Source organism: Ceratotherium simum, chromosome 37 (assembly GCF_057802395.1).
Source record: "Ceratotherium simum simum isolate JZ-2026a chromosome 37, ASM5780239v1, whole genome shotgun sequence".
Taxonomy (NCBI): domain Eukaryota; kingdom Metazoa; phylum Chordata; class Mammalia; order Perissodactyla; family Rhinocerotidae; genus Ceratotherium; species Ceratotherium simum.
This window is the reverse complement of record NC_141936.1, coordinates 1,334,801-1,360,059: the sequence shown is the minus strand read 5'-3', so window position 1 is coordinate 1,360,059 and position 25,259 is coordinate 1,334,801. Positions and strand designations below refer to the sequence as shown.

The following is a 25,259-nucleotide window of genomic DNA, read 5'->3' as shown; positions in this document are numbered from 1 at the left end:
GCGGGGTGGTGAAGCTGGCTCTGCGAGGGCAGGAAAACCATAAACTGGATTCGTGTTTGCGGGAAGGGACGGCTGTGAAGCGCTGTTCCGGCCTCGTGGCCCCGGCACCTGTGGGAGCAGCCGGCTCCCCTGTGGCCCCAGAGCAGTGATGGGAGGGTAGGTTTGCAGTGAGAGCCGTGAGCGTAGTAACTGGCCCAGTCCAGTGGTGCAAGAGAGTTTGTGCGACATGAGGGCATGCCTTCCTCATCTTGCCAGGCTGATGTTTCGGTTGGACTGTTTCTCATCCTGCTACGTCCATGAGGGTTATCTGTATAAAGGTGTTTTTTTGTGCCTTCACTCAGTTCGTTTGAGAGCTGCTAAGGCTGGGGTCCCCTAGCACGTTCTCAGGGCATGAAGCCCAGGTCCCTACTTGTCTGAAAGGAATAACAGAAGGTAGAAGAGTCTCCAGAAATAGTCCAAACTGGAATTCTTTGGGATGACCAAGGCTCTCACTGCCCGCCATCAGCACAGGCGGTTAGGGACCTGTTTGGTGTCCGTATCCTCAGAGGCAGATCCGCAGGGCCTGGACGAGTGGTGCTCCAGCATGGGCGGGGAAGTATGAGGATGTCCCTGAAGTCCTGGCGGCACGGTCGGGCGCTGGAGGGAGAGGCAGAACCTTCTCCTCTTCCTCTGGGGCCTACACCTTCCTCTTTCTACAAAGAACTGCCCAGGACACAGCATGGACAGCTCCTCCTGGAGCTTCAAACATTCCACTGGAATGTCTCGTTCCCTTGGGTTATAAACTTTTGTGGTGTGGAATCCTTGTTCAAATGCCAATGCTGGGTGGCAGCTAACACCAATCACCTGTTCACATTTGGTGAGATCCAGGTGTTCCCATCCTCCTCCCTCCCATTCTTGAGCTGCTCCTACCCAGTTTTTCTCAAAGCTGAACTCAGATATAATCTCCTTGGCTGAACCTTCCAGAAGCTTCCCCTCTACAAGAACAATATAGAGGGGACAAGAACAGTGTGCTCCCCTTTGCTTTCCAAGGCAGCCCTCAGCCTGCGGCGAGACGAGGCTGCAGGTGCTTGGCAGACGGTTTGGGGACTGTGTTAACTGGCACCCAGAAAGGACTCCGGTGACTGAGGGGAGCAGGCAGGAGGCAGAAGGTTGGAAAGGCATGGAGGGTCCTTGGGCATCTGGGCAGAAGGGCACTGTTCAAGGGTCGGACGGGGCCTGCGAGGGGTTCATCTGGTGGGACTCAGACAAGCATAAATGGTGCCGTGAACCCTTGGCCCCGCCAGCATGCCATCTGCTGAGGCGGCCCTGGGCTGGCACAAAGGGGCCTCGTTTCTGTCTTTCAGGAGTTTATCCGCGAGGGCTGCCTACACAAGCTCACCAGGAAGGGCCTACAGCAGAGGATGTTCTTCTTGGTAGGTGGCCTGGGCAGCAGTGCTGCTGGGGGCTGTGCCAATGCTCTGGCCCCGGTGGACGGCCTCAAAGTCAGAAGGAGCCAAGTGAGGGTCGCAGAAAACACTCCTGGGCCGGCACCTTCCTTATTCTGGGTTCTGGGCACCTGTCTGCAGGCTGAGAAAAAGCCAGAAGATAGAAAAGTCCATGCACCCTTGGCTACAGGAACATTCTGCTCGTGCCGAGCAGCCAGTTCACAGGGTCACACTCACAGGCCCAGAAGTACTGGCTTTGACTCTGGGAGCCGAGGGCCTCTTGCAAGTCCCTGCTGCCACCAGATTCCCTTCCTCATGGCCAGTTAGGAGATTCAAACCTGAGCCCTCCTGGATGAGGGGTTACTGTGTCAGGACCCACCAGAACTCCCCACTGCCTCCAGCTGCTGGGCCCTGGGCACTGGCCCAAGAGGTCTGCTGGTTCATGTGCTTACTAGTTCCTTCTGGGCAAAAATGATTGTATGAAGGAAATAAAAATCCCTTTTTTGCCAAAAATCTCCAGCAAGCTGAACAGATCTGATAACCAGATAGGGGCCCTTGGAGTTGAAGTCGGTCTAATAAGATATGGAAACCTCGTTACTTGTTTTTAAAATTTTTCTATCTAAAGCTTCCCATCTCTCAGTTCTCAGATGTATTGCTGTACACGAGCAAAGGTGTCTCAGGGACCAGCCACTTCCGGATCCGGGGCCTCCTTCCGCTCCGTGGCATGCTGGTGAGTGCTTGCGCAGGCTGGGGCAGGTCCAGACGGTAGTCAGTGGGCCGCACTACCTTAAAAGCACCTGCTGGGCTATTTGTTCTGTTTTGACCTGTTGTGGTTACTGTTCTTGGTGTTCAAATGGCCCTACCTGTGGACAGTGGAGCCCTTCCAAGGCCCTCCAGACCCAGCCCCTTGGTCTCTGCCGGCACCTGCAGGACAAGGCCCCTGCTCATCTTGTCCACTTTCTGCCTGGAACCCACCTGCCGCTCCCCCAGGTAGCCCTGTCCTCTGGTGGGAGACGCAGTGAAAGACCCCATCAGGCACTGGGGCCACTCTGCTGCTGGAGGGGGTGGGGGGTTTTCTTTTGAAAGAGAAAAACTTTCTTTCTTTTTTTTTTTTTTTTTTATGAGGAAGATCAGCCCTGAGCTAACATCTGTTGCCAATCCTCTTTTTTTGCTGAGGAAGACTGGCCCTGGGCTAACATCCGTGCCCACCTTCCTCCACTTTATATGGGAGGCCACCACAGCATGGCTTGACAAGCAGTGCATTGGTGCGCGCCCAGGATCCGAACCAGCGAACCCTGGGCTGCCAAAGCAGAGTGCGCGCACTTAACCGCTGTGCCACCGAGCCGGCCTGAGAAAAACTTTCTTTTGAAAGAGAAAACTGAACCACCAATTCTTAAGATTGTAGAGTTTTTACTTTGATTTTATACTTGTTATCTCTTTTCTCTTATACTGACACTTTTGGTCCTTCATGGCATTGTAATTATTTCACACACATGCACATGCACACACATACAGCTTTGAAATGGTAAGACAAATAACACCACCACTAATGAGATGGCAGGCTGCAGTTCAAGGCTGGGCTCAGGGCAGCCCCGGGCGAGCCTGGCCGCCTGCTTCCCTCCCTGGAGCCTCTATTGTGCCCTCTCATGTCCGCCACGTGAAGAACCACAAGCTCCGTCTCTGCTCTGCTGTTGCAGGCCTGGGTCACTAGCAGTCCTGCTGCACTGCCAGTGCTCTCCACACCCCATGCCTGTCGGAGCGTGTCCCTTTCCCCCACTGTCACAGGTGCGATGTGACACTTGAATGTTATCTCTGATGAGCAGAAATTCTTCATTTTAACGTGATCCATTTTGTTAGCCTTATCCTTTGTGGTCAGTACCTTTTGTGGCCTGATGAAGACAGTGTTGGAAGGTCATAGAGAGATTCTCACAGAGACATCGACACACGCTCCATTTGTCCTCGAGTGTAGACCTGCCCTCAGGCTGGAACCCATCTTTGGGAGCAGTAAAGATAGGAGGCCAAGTTCAGGGTTTTACCATAAAGACGTGCCATTGGTCCAGAACATCTTACTGCGGCAAGCGTCTCTCCCTGAAGTCCCCCACCCCGCCCCCCACCCCGCCAGGCCTTCCGTCCAGGTGTCCTGGGTGGGGCCCGATCCCGCTCTGCCCTGCGGCACTTGGCCTGCCCGTCTGCATTACTGCAGCATCAGAGTGCCCCTCCACCCCCTTCTCCTTCCAGGGCATCTTGCCCTCCGCCTTCCTCGGCACGGCCCCTCCTTCCAGTGGCCACCAGAGTCTTGGGCTGGTGTCTGTAACATTTGGTTCAGCTTTTCTAGCTCCCGCAAGAAGGGATCGGTTTCAATGAGCTCATCAGACCCCAGCTCATTTTAAAGTATACTTTTAAAAATTATACTTTCCTCATAGAAAAAAATAACTGAAAATGTAGAATGAAGATCACCGTGTTTCACTGAGCATCCGGGAAGAAGCGCTGTTGGCATTCACAGTATCCCCTTCGGGCTTCACACGTGGCCCACAGCGGGACCCCTTCCACAAGCCTAGCAATTTGTCATGACCATCTTCTCATGTCTCCGTGCTCCCACCACCTCATGTGGTAGAGACGAGCCGTGGGGGAGCCAAGCCCCAGTCCACTTAACTAGCTCCCTGCACGGGACATTTCAGCTGTACCTCGTGTTCAGAAATAGAAATAACACCATCAGGTCTCTGTCTTTCTACACATCTTTCATTCTGTCCTTGAGATAAACTCTGGACTGCATTGTTTGAGCAGAGGGCACGCTTGTTCTGGTGGCTCTGACTGTTACTGCTGCATCACTGTCTGAGCATGTGTACTGCTTGTTGACCATCCCCCAAGCGCGTCTGAACCTGTGCCTTGCCCGTGGCCTTGGGGAGCACTGGGTGCTCACCCCTCACCTCTCTGTTTGGTGAGTGGAGCTCCCTGGGGAGGTCTCCGAGGCTGACCAAGTCCCTTTCCCGGCACTCTGTGCTCTCCCTCCAGGAAGGCCCTCGCATGTCTGCTGCTCTGGTCACCACTGGTCTGTGAGCTTTCCATGCACATTTGTGAAACATTTGTAAAGACACCAGCCAGCCTTCATAAGTCACAGCTGCTCTTCCCAGTCAGTAATTCCTTTTTACTCTGCTGCAGTTTGGTTTTACCGTGTAGAAGTAAACTCCACCTGGACAGGGATTGTGTTTGCTTCCTAGAAGAGCATCCAAAGGCCCCCTTGACAAATTCTTGAAGGAGTGAATTTTAGACATTTTTATATAGTCAGATCTGTCCATCGTTCCTTTAGGGTTTCTGTCCTTGGTACGGGCTCAGAAAGTCCTTCTCCACGCCAAGATTATACTGGCACATTTTCTTCTGGTACATTTATAGTTTCATTTTTGTCATTTAATCAATCTGCCTACAACTTGTTTTATTGCATGTTACTCGATTGGAATGTAACATTTTCTCCCCATGTGGTCAGTTTTCCCATTATTGTTGAGTACTTCATTTTCTCATTGATCTCAGAGGCTGCCTTTATCATATAAGAAGTTCTTGTCTTGACACTTGGGATTCTTTCTGGGCACTCTGTGCCATTTCTGTCCCAGCATCAGTCCACACTCTTCTAATTAGGGGTGCTGAATAGGATAGTCCCTGTTTGGGTAACTAAATTCCATTCTTAATAGTTGTCTTCCTTTTTAAAAAGCTCTTTGCTATTAAAAAGCTAAGTATTTAATTCTTCCAAATAAACTTTGGAATCATTTGGACAAATTCCTTCAAAAAACACCATTAAGATTTCTATTGAAATTGCATTTAATTTACATATTAACTTTCTTTTTATTTTGTGAGGAAGATAGGCTCTGAGCTAACATCCATGCCAATCCTCCTCTTTTTGCTGAGGAAGACTGGCCGTGGGCTAACATCCGTGCCCATCTTCCTCTGCTTTATATGGGATGCCGCCACAGCATGGCCTGACAAGCGGTGCATCGGTGCGTGCCCGGGATCCAAACCCGGGCCACCAGCAGCAGACTGCGCACACTTAACTGCTACACCACGGGGCTGGCCCCTAATTTACATATTAACCTATGGGAAGACTAACATCTTGACAACCTTCTCCTGCTGGCCGCTGCTCATGTTAATTTCAGATCTTTTATGTCCACTGTGAGTGGTCAGCGTCCCATAGGCCCTGCACAAAGAAGCTGTCCATTCTGCAGGGTCATGTGTAACTGGCTGGTCTTGGGGAACAGACAGATGGTCCTCATTGCTAACTGTAGTGGGAAGGATGACAACTCTTGGCTTGAGAAAGATAACCTTTGTCATGTTAACACAGATTCCTTCTAACTAACTTTCTAACTTAGTTTTAGTTAGTCTTCTAACCAAGTTTCTAAGAGAGATTAGCAGAAATAACATGTTGGATTTTAGCAAAGGTGTTTTCAGCATGTAGAGAAGTGATCACTTTTTCCCCTTTGACTTTGTGAAGGGTGAAATCTATTAATCAGCTTCCTAATGTCAAACCATCCTTGCATTCCTAAAACAATCTTACCTGGTCATGAACAATTTCCTGTCTATGCTTTTAGGTTTGATTAGGTAACATTTTATTTTGGAGTTATTTCATTTAATCACTTATAACTGAGATTAGTCTGTATAGGTGTTTCTTTGAATCTAACTTTGTTAGGTTTTGGTACCAGGTTTATAAAATGAATTGTCCAACTCTCTTTTTAATACTGAAAATGCTCAACATTTTTTCCTGTGCTTGATTTTCAGCTAATAGTGCTGGACCCACCGGTGAGTAGTTGAGTGCCCTATGGCCCACAGTTCACCCACCTGGGTGGCAGGTGCCATGACATGGGGACCCCTCGTGCCTCCCATAGCCCCTCGTAGAGTCAATGTAGACTTGGACAGCACAGAGCTTCCACGTCACCTGTGTCATGCTTCAAGCTTGCATTCAGCCAGTCCTGCTCCTGGTCCAGGCTTCTGCCTCTTCTCTCACCCACAGGTAGAAGAAAGTGACAGTGAATGGTCTGTTCCACACTGTTTCACCATTTATGCAGCTCAGAAAACAATGGTGGTGGCAGCCAGGTAAGGGCCTTCCATGTCTGCATCCCAGTGGGCCCTGGGGATGAGGGCTTCCCTGTCATGACCTGGGGTCCCCTCTGATTGTGGGAATGTCATAGTCATGGGACATGTGCCCCCTTGTGCATTGCTTCAAAGTTAGGCAACCAAAGGAGCAGCTTCTCCCTTGGGGAAAGCTTGTTTGTGACCTTTGAGAATGTCCCCACAGAGACTGGCTGTGGCACTACCGAACTGCTTCCTGCACCTCAGGTTCACAGTGCTCAACAAGGACGGGCCTGCGAGGATAGCTGGTCTCCAGGGTCATGAGTGTTGGCACCCTCAAGTCAAGGGGAAGAGCCAGCGGGCCAGTGGGAAGAGCCTGGCTGGGTGGTCACGCCAGGGCCCAGCCTCACCTGCATCTTGCCCCCAGGGCTGTGCAGCGTGAGGCCGCCCAGGCTACAGCTCAGGAGCAAATGGCCACTTTCCCTACTCCCCACCTCAGATCAACCGGAAGGAGACTGGCGCTCAAAGGCGGCAAAGGCAGCCCTGCCACAATCATCAGTACCGCACTGTGCTCGGTCCCTCCCCTGGGGAGGCAGGTTTCCCCAGTGCCTTCCAGAGGAGAAGTGTTTCTCCTTCTCCCAGGCAGACGTCTAGCTCTCACGTTCCACCCTGCAGTGTCCTGACTGAAGCCAGAGAGCACAGGGCACTTAACTCCCACCGGGAAACGTTGGCAGCTTAATTACGAACCAGGAACCAATCTTACATTTTAGCACCAGAGACTTAAAAAACCTGGTTTCAGGAACAAACTGCCCTGTAGAGCCTCTGTCCCAGCGCTGAGGTGCGGCCCTCCCTCCTCTCCTGCCCCCAACAGCTCCCAGGGCGATGCGGGCTGGGCCCCCAGCAGCATTCTCGACAGTCCTCTGGACCCACAGAACAGGGCACAGGGGGTGGAACAGGCACGCCAACCTTTTGTCCCCCTCTCGGAGAGGTCAGGCCCTGCCGAGCTGGCTCTGAGCTTCGGCCCTCCCCCGCAGCACACGGCTGGAAAAGGAGAAGTGGATGCGTGACCTGAATACCGCCATCGAAGCAGCCAAGAGCGGCAGCGACACGTCCCTGGCACTGCCAGGCAGCACCGTGTGCACTCCTCCCCACAGTGAGTTATGGCTGAGACCTCCATGAGCACCCCCTGCACCTAAGGAAGCTTTTCTGTAAATTGGTTTCCTTAGTGACAATCTGCCCCCTAGGCCCACATGCTTTCCTTTCACGAGGAACGTTCCAGGCTGCACCCTGGCAGGAGGGGCCATGAACTCTTCCTGCAGAAGCCCCGTGTGGCTTGGCTCTCTGCCTGCTGCTGACTGGGCCCAGAGGGCTCCCGTTCCCAGTGCCCTGGCCTCTCTGCAGAGCGCCCAGACCGAGGCGCCCCTGGCTTCGCCAGGGTGGTCCCGTCTCTCTGAGCAGAGGGCTGACTTCTCCCCAGGATCCTCCGACGAAGTCTCTCTGGAGCAGGAGACGGAAGAGGACGCTTGCAATGCCCACAGCTCCCTGGAGGGGCAGGGCCAGCACAGGGCCAACACCACAGTGAATGTGTGCTGGTGCCGGAACACCAGCGTCTCCAGAGCTGACCACGTAGCAGCTGTGGAGGTACGGCTGCTGTGAGCGCCCTCTGCTTGTGCTGGCTGCTGGGGAGTGGACCGCAGGGGTCCCAAGGGCTGGGCCAGGCGCATAGGCCACGGTGAGCTGCCGCCTGCTCTCTCCCGTTGGGCAGGAAGTAGGTTTGGAAAATCCCCTTGGGCAGAGCAGCCCAGGGGCTGCCAGGATCATGGGGTGACAGTCACTCTTGGTGCTTGTGAAGCCAGTGAGGACACTGAGCCGTGTGTGGGAAGAGCCAGGAGGGCGGTGTCCCTGCAGTTCTCTCCAAAGGGCCTGTCACCCAGGGGCTTGCTGCTTCCCCTCTGCCTCTGCCACTTGGAGTGGTCACATTTGGTCCTCAGGCTGCCTCCCATTCAGTGTGGGTTTTAAGCTTCTGTTGAACCTACGGGCAGCAAAGCTGAGTGGGAACAGCAGAGCTGGCAAGGAAGCATTCAGAGCCCTGGGCTCACCTGTCAGGTGGGGCCTGACACACACGGCGCACGTGAACAGGAGAGCATGGCCAGTACGCGGGGACCCACGAGCCTGGGGGAGTGGCCCTGGACACTTCCTTGGCCATCTGTGCTGTCCCCTTGTCTGTCAGCAGCTACAGGGCTGGCACCCCCTCCAGGGCTTCATGAGCATCAACTCTGACGAGGGCTGAGCCCTGTGGGCCTCACCCCAGAGTGAGGGTACAAGGAGAGAAGTGGTGGCACCGGAGGGGCGCCTGCAGAGCAGCATGGGTGCCACCCCCAGCCAGGACTCCTGCCTCGTCTCAGCACTGAGAGGAGGGCAGCCAGGGCGTCTTGCATGGGTCTGAGTTTACATGCCTCCCCTGCCCCTGATCTGAAGGAACCTTCCAGACTTGGCTCCACGTGGTCTGTACGGCATCTTCTCTCCTCGCATCAGGGGATTTGTGATGGCTGGGGATACTGAGTCAGAAAACTGACTTGATTACATAGAGGGAAAGACAGCTTTGTCTTACGTAGTGCCTGGGACTTCACTCTCCAGGATTTTCAACATCCTTCTGTTAGATCGTGAAACACTGATGAACGAGGCTGCTGCTCACAGCAGTGTGCAGAGGTAAAATTGAGGCCTGGGCCGGCCCGGTGGCACAGCAGTTAAGTGCGCGCGCTCCGCTTCGGCGACCCAGGGCTCACAGGTTCGGATCCCAGGCGCACACCAACGCACTGCTTGTCAAGCCATGTGGGACGTGGCAGCGTCCCATATAAAGTAGAGGAAGATGGGCATGGATGTTAGCCCCGGGCCAGTCTTCCTCAGCAAAAAAAAAAAAAAAAAAAAAAAGAGGATAGGCATCGGATGTTAGCTCAGGGCTGATCTTCCTCACAAATAAATAATAAAATCAAGGCTTCAGCTAAGAAGGCCTGTAGGGTGACCTGCATTCCTGGGGAGCCACCTGTTCCCAGGAGGCCCCTGCAAAGATGGAGCCAGGAGGGCGGCTGCTCTGGGGTGCTGGGGATGCAGACCAATGCCCAGATGCTTTTCTCTTTCAGAACCAGCTCTCAGGATACCTGCTGAGGAAGTTCAAGAACAGTAACGGCTGGCAGAAGCTCTGGGTGGTCTTTACCAATTTCTGTTTGTTCTTCTATAAAACTCATCAGGTAGGGGTACTTCACTGGAGCCTGGGGGTGGCTGTGCCTGTGGCACTGGAGGACGGCCGCCTCTGCTGGCCATGCCCTCTTCCCATTTCAGTTCAGAAGAGGGTGGTCTTACCATGCCTTCTGCCCACTCACCCAGGGCCCCCTCGGCCTGTGGGTCTGTCTGACCCTGCTGCCATGGGGTCAGGAAAGCGGGGCGTCGGGAGAGGGCAGGGAGTGGTGGGGAGAGCACTCGTGGAACCCCATTCTGCCTTCCAGGATGACTACCCGCTGGCCAGCCTCCCGCTGCTGGGCTACAGTGTGAGCGTCCCCAGGGCGGCCGATGGCATCCACAAGGAGCACGTCTTCAAGCTCCAGTTCAAATCCCACATCTACTTCTTCCGGGCCGAGAGCAAGTACACGTTTGGGAGGTAATTTTGGGGTGGAGCCTGCGCCTGCTGGTATCTCCTCGGGCCTCCTGTTTCCACTGAGGGTGCCGGAGGCTGGTTTTCTGGGTCCTGGAAAGGAAGGGCCGAGTACTGCTTCCAGGGTTTTCAGTGGCTTGTTTTGTCCCATTTACTCCGTATTTTGGATCATTCTTGGGAAGATATTTGAGCAGAAGCCCACTGGCCTCAAGGCCAGAACCTGCCCTGCTTCCCAAGCGAGCATGGGGCTGGGCGGGGGTCTGATGGTCCAACCTCTTCTCCAGGTGGATGGAAGTGATCGACAGAGCCAGCAGTTCACCCGGGAGGGCTGGGCCCCCCGAGGAGGAGGCATGAAGCCCATCTGCCCAGATGAGCAGAGAGCCGAGGAAGCAGAGCAGGGCCAGCAGGTGCCCCAAGACTGCTCATCGTGAGTCTTCCCACCAGACCGGCAGTGGGAGGGCACTGTCCCCCTGGAGACACACTGCAGTCCCTCGGCCCCGTGGGGCACTGGGAAGCACACCCAAGTGGAGATACAGGCTCAGCTTGAGTGAGGAGACCAAAGCTGGTACCCGGCTGCCCTCTCCTCTTCCCGAGCGGGGCCCTGCTGAGACTGGCCTTGAACAGGAACCGCACCGGCCCCCACACCCGCCCACCGCAGCTGCGCCTCCGACGTGCTGCACTCAGGCCTGGCCGCCGTGTCCTTCAGTCTGGGTGAACCAGGGGTGGGGCATGGCCCCCAGGTCACAGCTGCACGCAAGTCTAGCAGAAGCTCTCTGGTGCCCACCCCACATACCTCCGGAGAAGTGGACACCAAAGCTCCTGCGTGGTCCTGGGAGGGCAAGGGCCTCTAATTTATTAGTACCCAAGTGTTTCTTAACAATGGAAGTAGACTTACACGCTGTGTTCATGCTAACGTGCGTGTGGTTAAAAATAAACGGCATCTCCCCGCGTGCCTGTGTGCAGCCCTCTGTTCAGTCTGGGGTTGCCCCCGCCCTGCTCTCATGTAGTCACTGCGTGCTGTGACTCAGAAGGCGGGAACTGGGCGCTCACAGGGGGAGACTGGCACTGTCAGACCCCGCCAGGCACAGGTCCCCACCCACCATCAGCATGTCTCCAATTCAGGTCTTTATTGAAAGTGACAGGAGCCTCTCAGTGTTCTATGAAAACTAACAAACACCTTAACCTCAGAATATTTAGGGAAGCAAGGAAGTTCGGTTTCCTTAAAAAAACAAAACATTCTGGCTGACACAAGTACTTATGAGAAGACACGGTACCTGGTCCAACACCACAAGGCAAATCTACAATCACTGTGGGCGCCTTGGGCCAGCGTGGGCCCCAGGCAGGGGAGAAGGGCCAGGCTGAGTGGGGAAGGAGGCAGATCTGCCCCAACGTCCCACTCCTCAGTCTGAGCGGCCTCATCGCCCCGTGAGCCCTCAGAGGGGATGGCCCAGCCAGGGGAGCTTGAGAAGACTGGGCCCGCCACCTCCGTGGGGCTGCACGGTTCTCCGTCAGCTCTTTGCTGCAGGGTGTAGCCTCGGCCCGGCCAGGAGGGGAAGTGGCAGTGAGACAGCCCTCTGCACAGCGTGGGGGCTGGCCCCAGCAGTGAGGCCCACATGGCCATGACACACACGAGGGGTCCGAGTCAGCGCAGTCCTGGGGAGCACAGAACAAAGACCCTTCTCTCCCGTCTCCCAGACGCAGCCACCTCAGCGAGTCGATGTCAGGTGGTCTCTGTTGTGTGAAAACCTGCCGGGAAGAGAGGCCGTCGCTGCTCCTGCCCCGATGTGCAGGCCGGGCAGGACGGTGCCAGGCGAAGCAGGCAGATGTCAGCTGCATTGAGAGGCCCTGGAGAGGGCCTCTGGGACCCTGAGTACAGCCCACCACAGGCAGGAAAGCCCCGCCATCCCCTCTCCAGCCCCAAAGGTACAAAGAAGAAAAGAAGAGAAGCCCACAGCCTCCTCTCGAGAGGGATGCCTGGGTTCTTAGGAAAGGGCCAGACTCGGCTCCCCACAAAGGCACACGTTGTGCATTCCCTGCTCACCTCTGCACTCGCTCCACCAGATGAGCCATCAGCTTGTCTGAGATGCCGGGGCAGGACTCCTCGGCCAGGCTGAAGGCGTTCTCCAGCTCCTCGAGCGCCCCTACGCCCCCGCCGCTTTGCTTGTGCTTCTCTTTGAGCTGTGGAGAGACCCACGTGTGCCTGACCTCAGGGCCCTCGGCAGCGCTGCTCCCATACACGCGCCCCAACAGAGGCTCCCACTGGAGGCTTCCTGGACCCTCGCCTATGACTTGCATTTGGGGGCGCCCAGGCAGTGTGCCCCCACCTCCACCAGAGCCCCTAGCAGTCCGTCCACCGCAAAGGTAGGACGGGCTGGCTCCCACCAAGCACCCAAGGGTTCTGGTTAGGAACCCAGCCAAGCCTGAGGGGCTCCAGGAAAGGCAGATGCCGCCCCCACCCCCAAGCCCCGCCTGTCCCTGCGCCTCAGGGAGTCTCAGGTCTAAAAGTGGTCTTTGCCGGCCCCTCGTGCTGCAGCAGGCCAGGCTGACCACATGGCTTCCTCTCAACTGAGGGTCACAGAAGTCCGCAGCTTGGGTCCAGCGGACTTGAGAAAACACAGCCTAGAAACTTCGAGTGCACGGCACAGGCAGACCGAGGCGTCCTGACACACACTGGCTCTGACCCTTGGGACTAGAGGGCCGCCAGCAGCGCCCCCAGCCTCGTCACCAGCCTGAGTCGTGGAAAGCAGATGGAGGAACCCCCGCCCTCCAGCTGACCTGTGGGAAGGGGTTACAGACAGGTCAGCACGGTCCTCCATGCTGCACCCCTCACACCTCACAGAAACAAAAAGGGAAGAGCCTGCCAGCCTCCCAGGACACTCCACCCAACAGCCCTGACCTGAAGCCCAGCCACAGAATCAGGACCCTGAGGGAGCCCGTGCCAGCCTGGGTGGGGCTGCACTTCCCCACCAACCTCACTACGCAAACAACACCAGGCACAGTGTGGAGGCTCCAGAGCCCATAGGCCATTCCTCACACATCTCTCAAAGTGGGTCCACTCCATGCGCGCGTGCACCACCCACACACACACACCCACACACCAGCCACCCTGGGAGCGGCTGGCCCAGCCCTCCTTTCCAATGCCTGCCACCTCCCTAGGCTCTGCTCCATGTTGGGCCCACCTCAGGCCTCACCGCCCAGTCCAGGGACAAGCCTCTAGTCCAAGTGTCCAAGCTGAGCCCCACAAGCTCCCACTGCACGGCCCCAGGTGCCTGCATGGCCACTGTGACAGTGCCTCTCCCCCATTAGCTCCCCTCAAATTCCCGGGTCCTGGGGATGGGAGCACACCTGCCTGTGCCCAGATGCACCCCCAGCATCCCACTCTCCTCAGGAAGGCTTTGCTCCCTCCACACTCTCACAATATCCCGTCCTCCCACCCCAGGCTCCAGGTGCTGCCATCACCCCAGGGTGGGAACTGGGCCCACGACCCACTGCACCCCAGGTCCAGAGCATGGGGGCTCCCAGACATATCATATTCCTGGGGATGCTACCGACCATCCGTGAGCAGGTGACACACAGAGGGTCATGTGACCACTGGGGAGTCACCCTTGAGACCTCTCTGGTCTTGAGACCTGGACATGACATCCAACACTGAGAAGTAAACCTCCCAGGCTCTTTCTAGACAGAGGATCACCTCATGTGTTTGCAGTTCAAAATAAAAGGCCACAGGACAGTAGTTCTGTTCAAAGCTGTCCTGGGACCCCAGAGGACCCAGGGAGGCCTGGGAACTCGAGAGGCAGTTTGTCCCAGCCATCTCTGGTCCTTCCACTCAGAAAGCCCACCCACGGGTCCAACCACAATGGGCTCCAAGGGACCTGGAAACCCTGGGCAGGGCTGGCCAGCGCACCTGGTCATGGCACTGTGGGAGGGAAGCTCCAGAGAATGGCCCTCCAGCCCCCTGCCCACTGACCTCCAGCCTGGCCCTCACCTCTCCAAAGACAGGCCGAACCAGTGTGGACAGGCACTGGGACCTGGGCTGCCTCTTGACAGGCTCCGCAGACTGCAAGACAAAGCCAGAGCACAGGGTGGGCTGCCAGAGCAGAACACACTCCCTCCCCAGCCCGTCTCTGACCTCTCAAAAGGCACAGCCTGTGGGAGTACCCGCGCCTGGGGCGCACCACTTCCAAACAGCCTTCTCCCTGGAGTCACCTCTAAACAGGCCCCCGCCCTCCCGGCGCGTGCGAGGAGCCCGGGGCCAGTCCAGACCTTCTGGGGGCCGTGCAGGGCTGTCCCCTTGTGCAGCTTGCTGTGCGGGCTGGGCCGGATGGTCGGGGGGAAGGTCCAGATGGGGCCCTGCTCTCCATCCTCAGCATCTCCATCGCTGAAGAGGAACGTGAAGAGTTACAACGGGGCGGGGGGGGGCGAGGACTGAGGAGGGTCCCCAGGCACACATCCTCTCTCAGCCTCTCCGTTCATCTCTGAGCCAGCCTCACAACCCTAAATGCTGGGCAGAGTCCTGCCCGGGCTGCAGGGACTAGGTGATACCACACAGGTCCCCAGCAGGGACCCTGCCCATGTCACAGCACCCAGGGCCGTCAGGGTGCGCACCCGCCGTTAGCCCCACAGGTCAAGCGAGGCCCCTACATGTCAGAGTCCTCGGAGCTGGACTCTTCGCCGTGGCCCTCCGACTTCCAGCGCTTGTAGCGGTCGATGAGCTCGGTGAGGAAGGAGGTCTTCTTGGTGTAGCGCGTGATGAACTTGTGCTTCAGGAGCTCCTTAGCAGTGGGCCGCTGCCAGAGAAACAGACACAGGTCACCAGGCGCCAGGGACTCCCAGGGCTCGGACACAGGCAGCCTGGGCTGGACGTGGGCCTGGCCATCACTGCTCTCCAGGAGGGCTCGGTGAGGGGTTCTGGGGTGGGAGGAGGACTGTAGGAGACTGGGGGTGGTTTGCACACCGTCCACCCCAGGTGAACACCCTCCACAAGCTTCCCCAGACCCGAGAACGTGGCGGAGCCCACCCTGGACCAGGAGGGGCTCGGGGCGAGGTGAGACCTGCAGAGGAGAGGCCTCAAGCCCTGCCGCCTCCCAACTCCCAGCACAGACTCCCCAGAGGGCTGTTCCTAGGGCCTGGTTCCAGAGCAGCCTGAACTGTGGACAGCCACTCAGGCCTTCTCCCGGCCCACCAGCAGGGTGGGGCTTACGAATCGGGGGTCCTTGTTGAGGCAGGCCTCCACGAACTCCTTGAACGGCTTGCTGTGCTGGCCCTCCAGTGTGGGCGGGCTGTTCTTGGGGATCAGGAACAGCACGCGCATGGGGTGGAGGTCGGAGTTAGGAGGCTCGCCCTTGGCCAGCTCAATGGCTGTGATCCCCAGTGACCAGATGTCGGCCTGGACAGAGAGCCACAGGACCGTTGCTGCCAGGGGCTACTCAAGCCCCGCTGCAGCCACCCTCATGCTCACCACCGTGCCCACCTTGAAGTCATAGGCCGACTGCTTGATGACCTCGGGTGCCATCCAGAAGGGGGTGCCCACAAACGTGTTTCTCTTGATCTGCGTGTCCGTGAGCTGCCCCGCCACCCCAAAGTCCGCCAGCTTCACGTCACCCTGCTCCGAGAGCAGCACGTTGGCAGCTGCTCGACAGAGCACAGCAGGGTGTCACCCTCGGTGCCACACAGGCCCTTACCCTGCGTGCAGCTGCCGAAGGAAGCACCTGCTGGCGTCCACCTGGCCTCCTACGGACACCAGCAGGGCTGTCCCCGGAACCTCAGCTTTTCCTCCACCCAGCAGGCCACAGACAGGGCCAGGTCTGTCCGCTCTCAGACCCAGGGCCACAGGGCACTGCTGGGGGTGCCCGCAAGCGTGAGGGGCCTGACCCGTGCACTCCCCACGCCATGCACTCCCCAGCCTGAGGCGCAGGGCCCTCCCAGTGTTTGCCCCTCATGACAAATCCCAACAACAAAGCAAATGCCCTTTTCTCCCAAACCACGCGACAGACAGAGGTGCCCCTGAACCCTCCCCTTGCTCCTCCATCATCTCCAGCCAGCCCCTCAGCACACCCTCCCCGGGTACCCTCCGCAGAGCTGTCCCACTCAGTGGGGTCGCTCAGACCCACACCTGACACTCAGATGTAAGACCATGAGCAAGAATTCAAATTTCTGAATTCTTTGAAATCTTTGCTTAAGCAGGGTCCCCACTTACACGAGGTACAGAGTTGTCCCTTCAGTGTATGGGGGTAAGGTACTAAGACAGTTCTTTCCATTACTGCCAGTGTCTTCGGAAACGGAGCAAGACGGAACTGCTGTTTCCAGCGGCGGCAGCGAGTAAAGGCCAGGAGCACTGAGCTACAAGGGCCCCCACATCCTAGACGCCCAGCCCCACCAGCCACACGCCCCTCACAGTGATCTGCCACCTCATGCCCTAGGCCTTTCTAGGGTAAGCCGGGCTCAGGGGCCAGTGCCCCCGCAGGACCTTTGATGTCTCGGTGGATCTTGCGTTCCGAGTGCAGGTAATCTAGGCCCTTCAGAATCTCCCGCAGGATCGTGGCGATGTAGGTCTCCTCCAGGGGGCCCGGTTTAAGCTGCAGACCAAGACAGGACAGCAGGGCCTCAGGCTCTCCCACCAACATCGACCCTCCCTTCCCTCCACACCACCCCACACCCATGGCCAATGCCTGAGCTCCACCACCTCTCCACCAGAAGAGGGGTGACCCTGCGGGTGGCGGGGGCTGTGCCTTTAACTACTTTTGAAATTAAATGAAGTGTCAGATGCCAGCTCACGTGGGTGTGGGGAGGCTCTTTCTAGAGAACATATGCTACCTTCACCTTTACTGGACAGGTAACAGGTGAGAACCGGGTCCCAGCCACACTCCTGAGCCTGTCTGCCTGGGGGGCACTGACCCCACCTGCCCCCACAGGCCAGTTAGAGGCCCAGGACCCCTCAGCACCAAGCAGGGGAGACGAGTTGTTGGCTCAGATGGCTCCTAGTTAACATCTAACGCACCAAGACAGCAAAGGAAAGGAGGCCCATGGGAGCCCAAGTGTCTGTGGGCAGTGGGTAGAGGGACGCTGCTGGGACCACCCCAACAGTAACCTTCGTCTGGTCCCGCCCTTGGAAGCTGCCCACCACTGCGGCCTACACCTCACCAGGTCCAGCGCGGAGCCGCCGCCCAGGTACTCCATGATAATCCACAGCTTCGTGCTCTGGGACCAGAGAAACGCCTGTCAGCACGTGGCAGCGGGCAGGGAGCACGCCCAGGTGTGGGCACCCAAAGGCCAGGCTCCCACCATACACACTCCCTGGCAGGGGTGACTTAGCCAGGGCTCTGGCCCCTCGGAGGCCACCAGGAAAAGGCTCTGGCACACCCCTGCTGCAGCCACTCTGCAGATGGACCAAGTGCTGAGATCAGTGGCAGAGTCCACTTTGCCAACACCTCATCAAAAACCAGGCTAGAAAACGGCACGTACAGGCCCCCCAGGGCTGGCACTGGGCTCCAGGCTGTGGCTGCAGGGGTCCCAGAGTGCTCCCAGCAGAGCCTCACAGTTGCCATCCTGGGGGGGCTGCCCCAGGTGGCGTAGCAAGGCGGGTGGGTCACCATGGCCACTTCAGAGCCAAGTGATCCTGCAGACCCCGCTCATGCCCTGCCACCTGGGGCTGCCCCTCAGGATGAGACCAGGCCCACCCTGGCATGCCCGCTGGCCCTTGGGGCTGTCGTTCCTTGGGGCCTGCTCCATCGTGAAGCTAGGTCTGTGCTCAACTGTCAGGGCCCCTCACCCTTCAGACCAGGCCTCTCCTCACTGTTCCCACGTGGGGGCAGCCCCAGCCCAGGCCTTCCGAGCAGGTGTGGGGACAGAACCCTGGGCACATCACTCCGTGTCTCTGGAGGTGTCTGTCATGGGCATCCGCCTGATGTGGGCCCCACCCCAGAGGTACCTTCAGGTAGGAGCCGAAGTAACGGGTGATGTAGGGGCTGTCACACTGGCTGAGCACTGTGATCTCCTGCTGGATGTCCTCAATCTCGTCCTCGGCCTCCTCCAGGTCGATGATCTTAATGGCCACCACCTCCTTGGTGCGGTTGTCGATGCCCTTGTACACCTCCCCGAATGAGCCCTTGCCGATGCGGTCCAGCTTGGTGAAGAGCTCCTCGGGGTCCACGCGCGAGTGCTGGGGGGACAGAGGGCAGCCACCCCCGTCAGGGGAGGGCCCGACCGGCTGAGGGCGGCCCTGCAGGGGAGGCAGCGATGCCAAGAGAGAGGAGGAGCCAGGGAGCTCACCCAGATTCTTTTCTTGGTTCTTCTTTTCACCCTTTTTGTTCAGAAAACCTAAATTTACCCTCCACACAAGGGAAAGCATCCTCAGAGAGTGCAGAGAGGCCTGGCCTCAAGCCAAAAGATCATGCCACAGAGCAGGCAGAGGGGCCTCACAGGTCACACCCACCCGCCCACTGGCCCCCCACATGTGGGGAGGACCAAGGCGGCACAGGGACGAGCAGGTGGAGCCCGGGATTTTCGGGCAGAGACTGTCCTATATGCTGCTGTAACACACCACGAGTGAACCCCGCGTAAACAGTGGGCTTCATTAGTAATAACTCAGCATCCTGTGGGCTCATTGACTGTAACAAACGTAGCACAGGAACAAAGGATATTAACAGGTTAACACCCCCAGGGGAGTGACGGGGACGTAGGAAACTCTCAGTCCGTTTTCCTATAAACCTAAAACTGCTTTAAAACATAAAGACTGTTAATCAGAAAAAACAGTCCCAGCATACACTAACCAAGTTCTCCCTGCTCACCTGGAAGACACACCCCTTAGAAAGGGCAGCCCTTTCCCACCCCCAAATCAGTCCTCAGGATGGCTGCACCCTCACGCCAGCAGTGAGTGAAAAGCGATGCTTTCTTGGATGCTGATCTTGGATATTCAAATCTCACAGAACACTGACCCCCACGGTCCTCAGACCGAAACGCAAACGAGGCCTGAAAGGCGCTGAGCCACTGGTGCAGAAGGTGCCCAGCGGCCCGAGCACCAGGACACAGCCAGCAAGGTGCAGCCGTGGGCCGAGAAGCACGCTCTTGACCCTGACCCTCGGTGCATCAGGCGCTGAGATGGCTCGACGTTGGGGCAACACCACAGAGCCTCCCAGGGCCAGGGCCACCCCTGGGCATCCCCCAGCCCTGCCCATGTGGTTTCCTGGGCTCCTGAGAACACCACACTCCCTCCGCCAAGACACTGACACTGTTCTCCGAAAGCCAGGGGCAGTCCGCATGGGCCAGGGTGACATAGAGGGAGCCAGATGCCCCAGGACCCACACAAGGCTTAGCAGCCCTGGCAGGGCCTGTGGAGCGGCTGTCTTGTCCAGACAGAGACAGAAAGGGTTTTTCCAAGCCCGCCAGGCCTCAAATCCACCAGGATGCACCTCCCTCCAAAGAGGCCGCCCCCACCCCCCAAGCACCTATCAAGAGGATGTCTTGGTGCCAATAAGAAGGGACAGGGCATGAAAAGGCAAAATACTAACTTGCTATGCTGCATGAGCGCCAACTGTTGAGTGCCCCGGTGCTGACGGAGGGCCCGTCCCAGGGTGGGTGTGCTCACCACGGTCCTGAGAGGAGTCCTCCCAGGACGGAGCCCTCCCAGGACGGAGCCCATAATGCCCCTCGGGCTCACCCCCAGGCACAAGTCCCTGTCACCTGACTGCCTCCAGACTGAGACTCCATGCCAATCGGAAATTGCCAACTAGCTGCCTTCCCAGGGCCTTGTAGTGAAGGGGACAGCACATAGGCCCACACCTGGGGACACACCACAGGACGTCACCCAACCCCGATTCTGAGCGCTAGGCAAGCCAGAAGAGGGAGGGCCTCGCGGGGACAGGGACTTGGGAGGAGAGCTCGGTGGATGGGCCCTGGCAGGGGCTGAGGGGCCAAGGGCAGCGTCTCAACACAGAATCCTCCCAAACAAGGCAGGCTAGGCAAGGCCTGGGGTGTGCGGGCGGCCTCCATGCAGCAGCTGGAGGCAGGTGCCCCAAAGCAGGCCAGCGAGGCGTCCACTTGCACGGCCAGATAAGGAATGCGCCCCCTCTCACTCCCTCGCAGGAGCCGGCCGCCCAGTCCTAAAGCCCAGACTGTGGAGGAGGAGACAGCACGGGATGCGTGCAGCCAGCCTGCTGCCAAGAAGCCCGCAAAGTCAAGATTGAGGGCTTCACAAGACCGGGCCCTCAGCCGCACTGCCCCAGCCTCTCCACCCCTGCTGCACATGCTCCAAAGAAAGCCAGGAACTCTGGCGTGGCTGCGAGTCAGAGCTGCTCAGCTGTCTTCAGGGTGTGGGTGGGGGCGTGGATCCCAAGATCTGAACCAACCGCAACATGAGAGGACAGTCTTGCAGGGCTGGGCCATCTCATCACTCCCAGCCCACACGGCTGACCAGTGAGCAGTCGGCAGGAAAACACCTTCCTGCCGGAGAGAAGTCCTTCTCCACTTCTGGGTGGGGACCTTGCCGCAGCCTGGTCAGCCCCGGATGTCACGTGTGGAACGTGGTCTGGGAAACGGCCCCTCTTCTGCCCACTCCTCCCCATCTGGCCCACACAGCACCTTCCCAAATGCCCCTTCCACTCATTCAGCCCCTCAGGGCCTACCCGGTGTCCCTACGGTGGCGTCTGCCAAACCCCAAGCTTGTGTTGGTGCAGCCCTGCAAGACACCTGAAGGAGCCGTCCTTACTCCAGCCCAGCTGGTGCCCTGAACGTGTGTCCTCTGTTGCTCCGAGGACACAGTCCCTCCTTCTAAGGTGGCCTAAGAGAAGACCCAGAGGAGGTGGGCCAAAGCCTGGCAGCACCAATTGGCACCACTGTCCTCCAGCTCTCGGGGGTACTCTTGCCACCCTCAGGCCTCTGTCAACGACACGAACCCCTGCTCTGCTGCCCTCGGCCCTGCTGACAACACCGTAACGCTCTCCACGCAGAGCCAGAGCCACGCCTGGTCCAGTGCAGCAGCCCGACAAGGCAAAGCCCCAAGCACGGTGCTCAGACCTCCACTGCCTCGGAGCAGGGCACACAGCGGACCCCAAGCCAGAGTTCCAGGCTCGGCAGGGAAGCGGGGAGCCCCAACCCCCAACTTTCACACTCTTTGGGTTCACACCACTGCAGGTCAGTCACCTGAGCAGACAGCATGACAGGAACACTCCTAGCTGTGATCCTGACCCTCCAAGCATAATCACAGGGACAACCCGCTCCCAGCCCCACCAGGTGAAGGAAATGCAAGTAGCTTCCAAGTCTGGGGGCCTCAGGCTGCCCTTCTAGATGACGCACATGGTCTAGACAATCACTCAGGCCCCTGGACTGGCTCTGGCATCAGTTCAAATGATGCTATTGTTAATGGCGTCAAATCAGCCCTGGGGCTGCCAGGTCCAGGGCCACCACCTGGGATTGTGTCTGGCGTTAGTGTCACCCCACAAAATGAAGGGAGCCAAGCCATCCCCAGCCACCACAAGACGGGCTGCAGCCAAGTGAGCACGACACGGGGGACCCCGCAGCCACTCAGGCCCTGTAGGCGGGGCAGGAACTAGCTAGGTGTAGGACAGCCATCTAGGGCAGGAGCACAGGCCACGGGGGAGCACGTCCCGCTGCCCCACAGGGCCACAGTGACAACCCTCAAGAGAAAACGACATCCTGTCAAGCTTCCTGCCACCGACAAAGGCTGAGTCTCTCCGCCCCTGAAAGGACAAAGGGGGCTTCCTTCCTTTAGGGTCCCTTCCCCAGCTCCTCCGCGCCCACACTCCCTCCCAGGTCTCATCCAGATGCCCAGGCTAAGCGCCACGCACCAGTGGCACACAGGGGACAGAGGCAGCTCAAGGCTCCAGTTCCTCATACTGGGTCCCAGGGGAGCTATTCCTACAGCTCTTAAAAATAAGCTGGAGACAAAGTTTTTGCACAGCATCTTAGTCATGTAATTTACCAGACACAAAATGTCAAAAATGAATGAAAAATCTGTTAGCTTAATTCAGCGTCAGTCAGCAAGCCCTCGCTCCCATCTGTGGCCACAGCTGGTCCCGGATGCCATGCCCAACAGCTGCGCGTGGCGTTCCAGGTTTCTCCACAGAGCCCGGCTGGGTCTGGAGCTGAGCTCTGACTCCAGCCCCTCCGGCCCCCAAGAGGACACACACGCTTCCTGTTCCTCGCATGCCCAGTCCTCACTGATTCAGCACACAGGAGCAAGCCAGAGGGCTACACTCCCTTTAAGGGGAGATTCCCACACCTGGCAGCAGTCAGCCCAAATCGTGCCCAAACCGAACAAAACCAAACAGCCAGGATGCAGGAACACCTGGCCACCGCAGTGGTGTATTCTAGCGCACGTCAGCTTCAGGTCACACTGGCTTTGAAAAAACAAAAAGGCGGAGAGACGCAGACTACAAGACCCCCGCCGGCTGCCACCGACCCTCCTTTCCCAGCACCAGGCACCAGCAGCAGGTCCTCGTTCCAGGCAAACTCTGTGGAGGGCTCCCAGGGAGTCAGCCGGTGAACATGCAAGGCCAGACACCTCCAGGCGGCTCAGTGTTGGGAACTACGAGAACTAATCGCCCAAAGAAGAGAGACAGCTGGCCTCTTCCAGGGAAGCACTTCTCGCCTGGCTTACACAGGTTCTGCAGAGCAGCCTTCTCCACCTCCCCCAGTGGAAACACTCGCACTCGCATCCTCTGCTTTCCCTACATGCCGACTCTTACACCACAGCCACTTAACGACAATCCCAGCCCCTCTGGATTGTCCGTCGGGTGGGGGTCTCCAGCGTGGACCCTGCTCTTTGACGTCCCTCCAGATGTGCAGATCCAGGTTCCTGCAGGATTCCCACCCAAGCCACCCAGCCCTGCGCCCAAGATAGGTCTCTGCACACCCTCCTGGATCTTGCACTGTGGCTCTAGTCTCAGAGGCCTGTGGGCTTCTGCCCCACAGCACACCCCATGGGCCACCCTGAGTCAGCCCTGCTCCCCACCAAGCCTGAGCACCTCAGGAATGCTCCCCACTTTGCCCATGACGGGCATCACAGGGTTCCCCCAAGAACACTCCTCCCTTCAGCCCACATCCCCTTAATAGACCGCTCTCCCAAACCCCCAGGATGATTTTCAAAAGATACTTCTGGGTGAAATAAGACGTCTCTCGTGATCCACACCTCTCTTGGACTCTGCAGTCTGCACTCCCCTTGGGGGGCTCAGGCACGAACACACGCTTACAAGGCAGAAACCAACCCTCACCTGGTTGGCGAATCCCCTGAGGTGAGCCATGTCTGCGCTGCCCTCAGACCATCCGCTGCAACCCCAGGAGGCCCCAAGATCCTGTCTTGAGGCTCTGGAACCCGGCTTGCTCGCTTCAGTCAACTAGAAGGAGAGCAGGCCCCTGGGTGCCCTGTTCGCCCCCTCCCAACAAGACCCCCAAAGGCCGCCCGCCCAGCCCTGCCGGCCCAACCCCCGAAGGGCTCACCAACCCGGGGCCTGGAAGCCCCTCCCACCCCTGTCCCCAGCCTCCAACCTTCCTCCAGGCCGGCTTCCTCACCCCCCCCCACCCCGTCCGCCCCCAGCGCCCTCGCCCCTCCCCTAGGCCATCCCCCACCGCTGAGCCAGGCCCCCAGCGCCCTCCTCCCGCCAGGTCCCGCCCCCGGCGCCCTCCCCCAGCCAAGCCCCGCCCCTAGCGCCCTCCCCAGTAAGCCCCGCCCCAGCGCCAAGCCCCACCCCCGTGACCCCCCACCGCCGGACCCCGCCTCCAGCACCCACTCCCACGCCAAGCCCCGCCCCGAGCCTTCCCCCGCCCCATTGCTCTCACTCCAGCTCCAGCACCCTCCCCAAGCCAAGCCGCGCCCCCAGCGCCGACCCCCCACCGCCCACCCCCCACCGCCAAGCCCCGCCCCCAAAGCCCTACCCCGCCCCATTCCCCCCACCGCTCGGACCCCTCCCCAACCGCCCCAGGCGCGGGCCCGTCCGGCAGCGCGCCCACCTCCGGGGGGCTCCATCCCGGCCTCCCCCGGCCCGCTCCGCAGTGCCCGCGAAGGCTCCCACCAGCAGCCTCCGCTCGCCGGGGTACGCCTGGGCCCTCCAGCCCGCGAAGCAGCGGCAGCGGCAGCGGCGGCGGAGAAAGCCCGGCGGCGGCGACGGCGACGGCGGCGCGCGGCGTCGTGGCCCAGCGCGGGGCTCTCTGGGACACCGAGTCCCCCCGCCCGCCCCGCGCCCGGGTGCCCGCCGGCGCTGGACTACAAATCCCGGCAGGCCACGGGGTGGGCGGTGCCGCGGCACGCACGCGCGCCGCGGGGCTCGCTGGGACTCCGAGTCGGGCTTCCTGAGCGACTGCGGACTACGTCTCCCGGCAGGCCGCGGGGTGGGGCAGGGCAGGGGAGGGGCCAGGCAGGGCAGGGGGCGGAGCCGGGCAGCGGTTGGGTAGAGGCCGTCCTCCGCTCCTCCTTCTCTGCTCTCCGCCTTCTGTCTTGGTCCGCTCTTGCCGCTTTCCCCGGCGGCCTGCCGTCCCCGCCTCATCTCCCCTCCCCACCGTCCCTCTCCTGCTGTCCCCTCTCTGTACTCCCTTCCAGTCCCTTCATGTCCTTCTCCATCCCCACTCCCCTGGCCTGCATTTCCTCCTCCCTTCCATCTTGGCGGGCATCGGCCCACCGTCTTGTCCCCGCTGCCACCGTCCTGTCCCTGGGAGCTGCCCCTGCAGCAAGCCAAATGTCAGTTGAGGGTCGAATGCAGAAAGAAAATGTGGTCCATACGTGCAGTGGAATATTATTCAGGCCGAAGAAGGAAGGAAATTCTGACACAGACTACAACGTGGATGAACCTGGAGGACATTATGCTCAGTGAAATAAGCCAGACACGGAAGGACAAATATTGTATGATTCCACTTGTATGAGGTCCCTAGAGTCGTCAAAGTCGTAGAGAGGGAAAGTAGAGTGGTGGGTGCCGGGGGCTGGAGGAGGGGGATTGGGGAGTTAGTGTTTAATGGGGACAGAGTTTCAGTTTTACAAGATGAAAAGAGTTATGGAGATGGGTGGTGGTGATGGTGGCACAACAATGTGAATGTATTTAATGCCACTGAACTGCACAATGTTAAGATGGTAAATTTTATGTTATGTGTACTTTACTACAATTAAAAATAAATGAAATAAAAAAGCAATT

General features: G+C 58.6%; 2 protein-coding genes across 9 annotated transcripts in view; one reads left to right on the top strand and one right to left on the bottom strand.

Moving 5' to 3' along the window:
* The window catches only part of FARP2 (FERM, ARH/RhoGEF and pleckstrin domain protein 2), a 111,053-nt gene extending 99,953 nt beyond the window's left edge, over positions 1-11,100 (top strand). For 4 of the 5 annotated variants that reach the window (XM_087424559.1, XM_087424555.1, XM_087424556.1 and 1 more), the window contains 9 exons: positions 1,344-1,412; positions 2,065-2,154; positions 6,186-6,206; positions 6,418-6,500; positions 7,511-7,629; positions 7,954-8,117; positions 9,617-9,724; positions 9,980-10,131; positions 10,410-11,100. In XM_087424559.1, coding sequence (XP_087280685.1) covers positions 1,344-1,412; positions 2,065-2,154; positions 6,186-6,206; positions 6,418-6,500; positions 7,511-7,629; positions 7,954-8,117; positions 9,617-9,724; positions 9,980-10,131; positions 10,410-10,479 — 876 coding nt within the window. In that variant the 3' untranslated portion in view covers positions 10,480-11,100. The remainder of the gene's footprint in view (positions 1-1,343; positions 1,413-2,064; positions 2,155-6,185; positions 6,207-6,417; positions 6,501-7,510; positions 7,630-7,953; positions 8,118-9,616; positions 9,725-9,979; positions 10,132-10,409) is intronic. The other variant, XM_087424558.1, reaches the window with a different exon arrangement.
* Positions 11,101-11,237: 137 nt separating this feature from the next.
* Positions 11,238-24,244, bottom strand: STK25 (serine/threonine kinase 25). 4 transcript variants are annotated; one of them, XM_087424561.1, is made up of 12 exons: positions 24,088-24,243; positions 23,352-23,474; positions 18,053-18,283; positions 17,266-17,322; positions 16,592-16,700; positions 15,596-15,753; positions 15,326-15,511; positions 14,767-14,912; positions 14,389-14,503; positions 14,111-14,182; positions 12,167-12,303; positions 11,238-11,871 (listed from the first exon to the last, which is right to left on the bottom strand). In XM_087424561.1, the coding sequence occupies exons 2-12, from the start codon at positions 23,379-23,381 to the stop codon at positions 11,832-11,834; spliced, it is 1,281 nt and encodes a 426-aa protein (XP_087280687.1). In that variant the 5' UTR covers positions 23,382-23,474; positions 24,088-24,243; the 3' UTR covers positions 11,238-11,831. The 4 variants fall into 4 exon arrangements, with proteins under 4 accessions (XP_087280687.1, XP_087280688.1, XP_087280690.1 ...); XM_087424562.1 differs by having other exon boundaries at positions 24,150-24,237; XM_087424564.1 differs by lacking the exon at positions 14,111-14,182 and having other exon boundaries at positions 24,088-24,244.
* Positions 24,245-25,259: the final 1,015 nt, after the last annotated feature.

Coding starts and splice junctions, on each gene's coding strand:
- STK25 (XM_087424561.1), bottom strand. CDS start 23,381: ATGGCTCACCTCAGGGGATTCGCCAACCAG. Junction 14,183..14,388: donor CCCTGCACGGCCCCCAGAAG/GTCTGGACTGGC, acceptor TTTGTCTTGCAG/TCTGCGGAGCCTGTCAAGAG. Junction 11,872..12,166: donor CTGGTGGAGCGAGTGCAGAG/GTGAGCAGGGAA, acceptor TCTTCCCGGCAG/GTTTTCACACAACAGAGACC.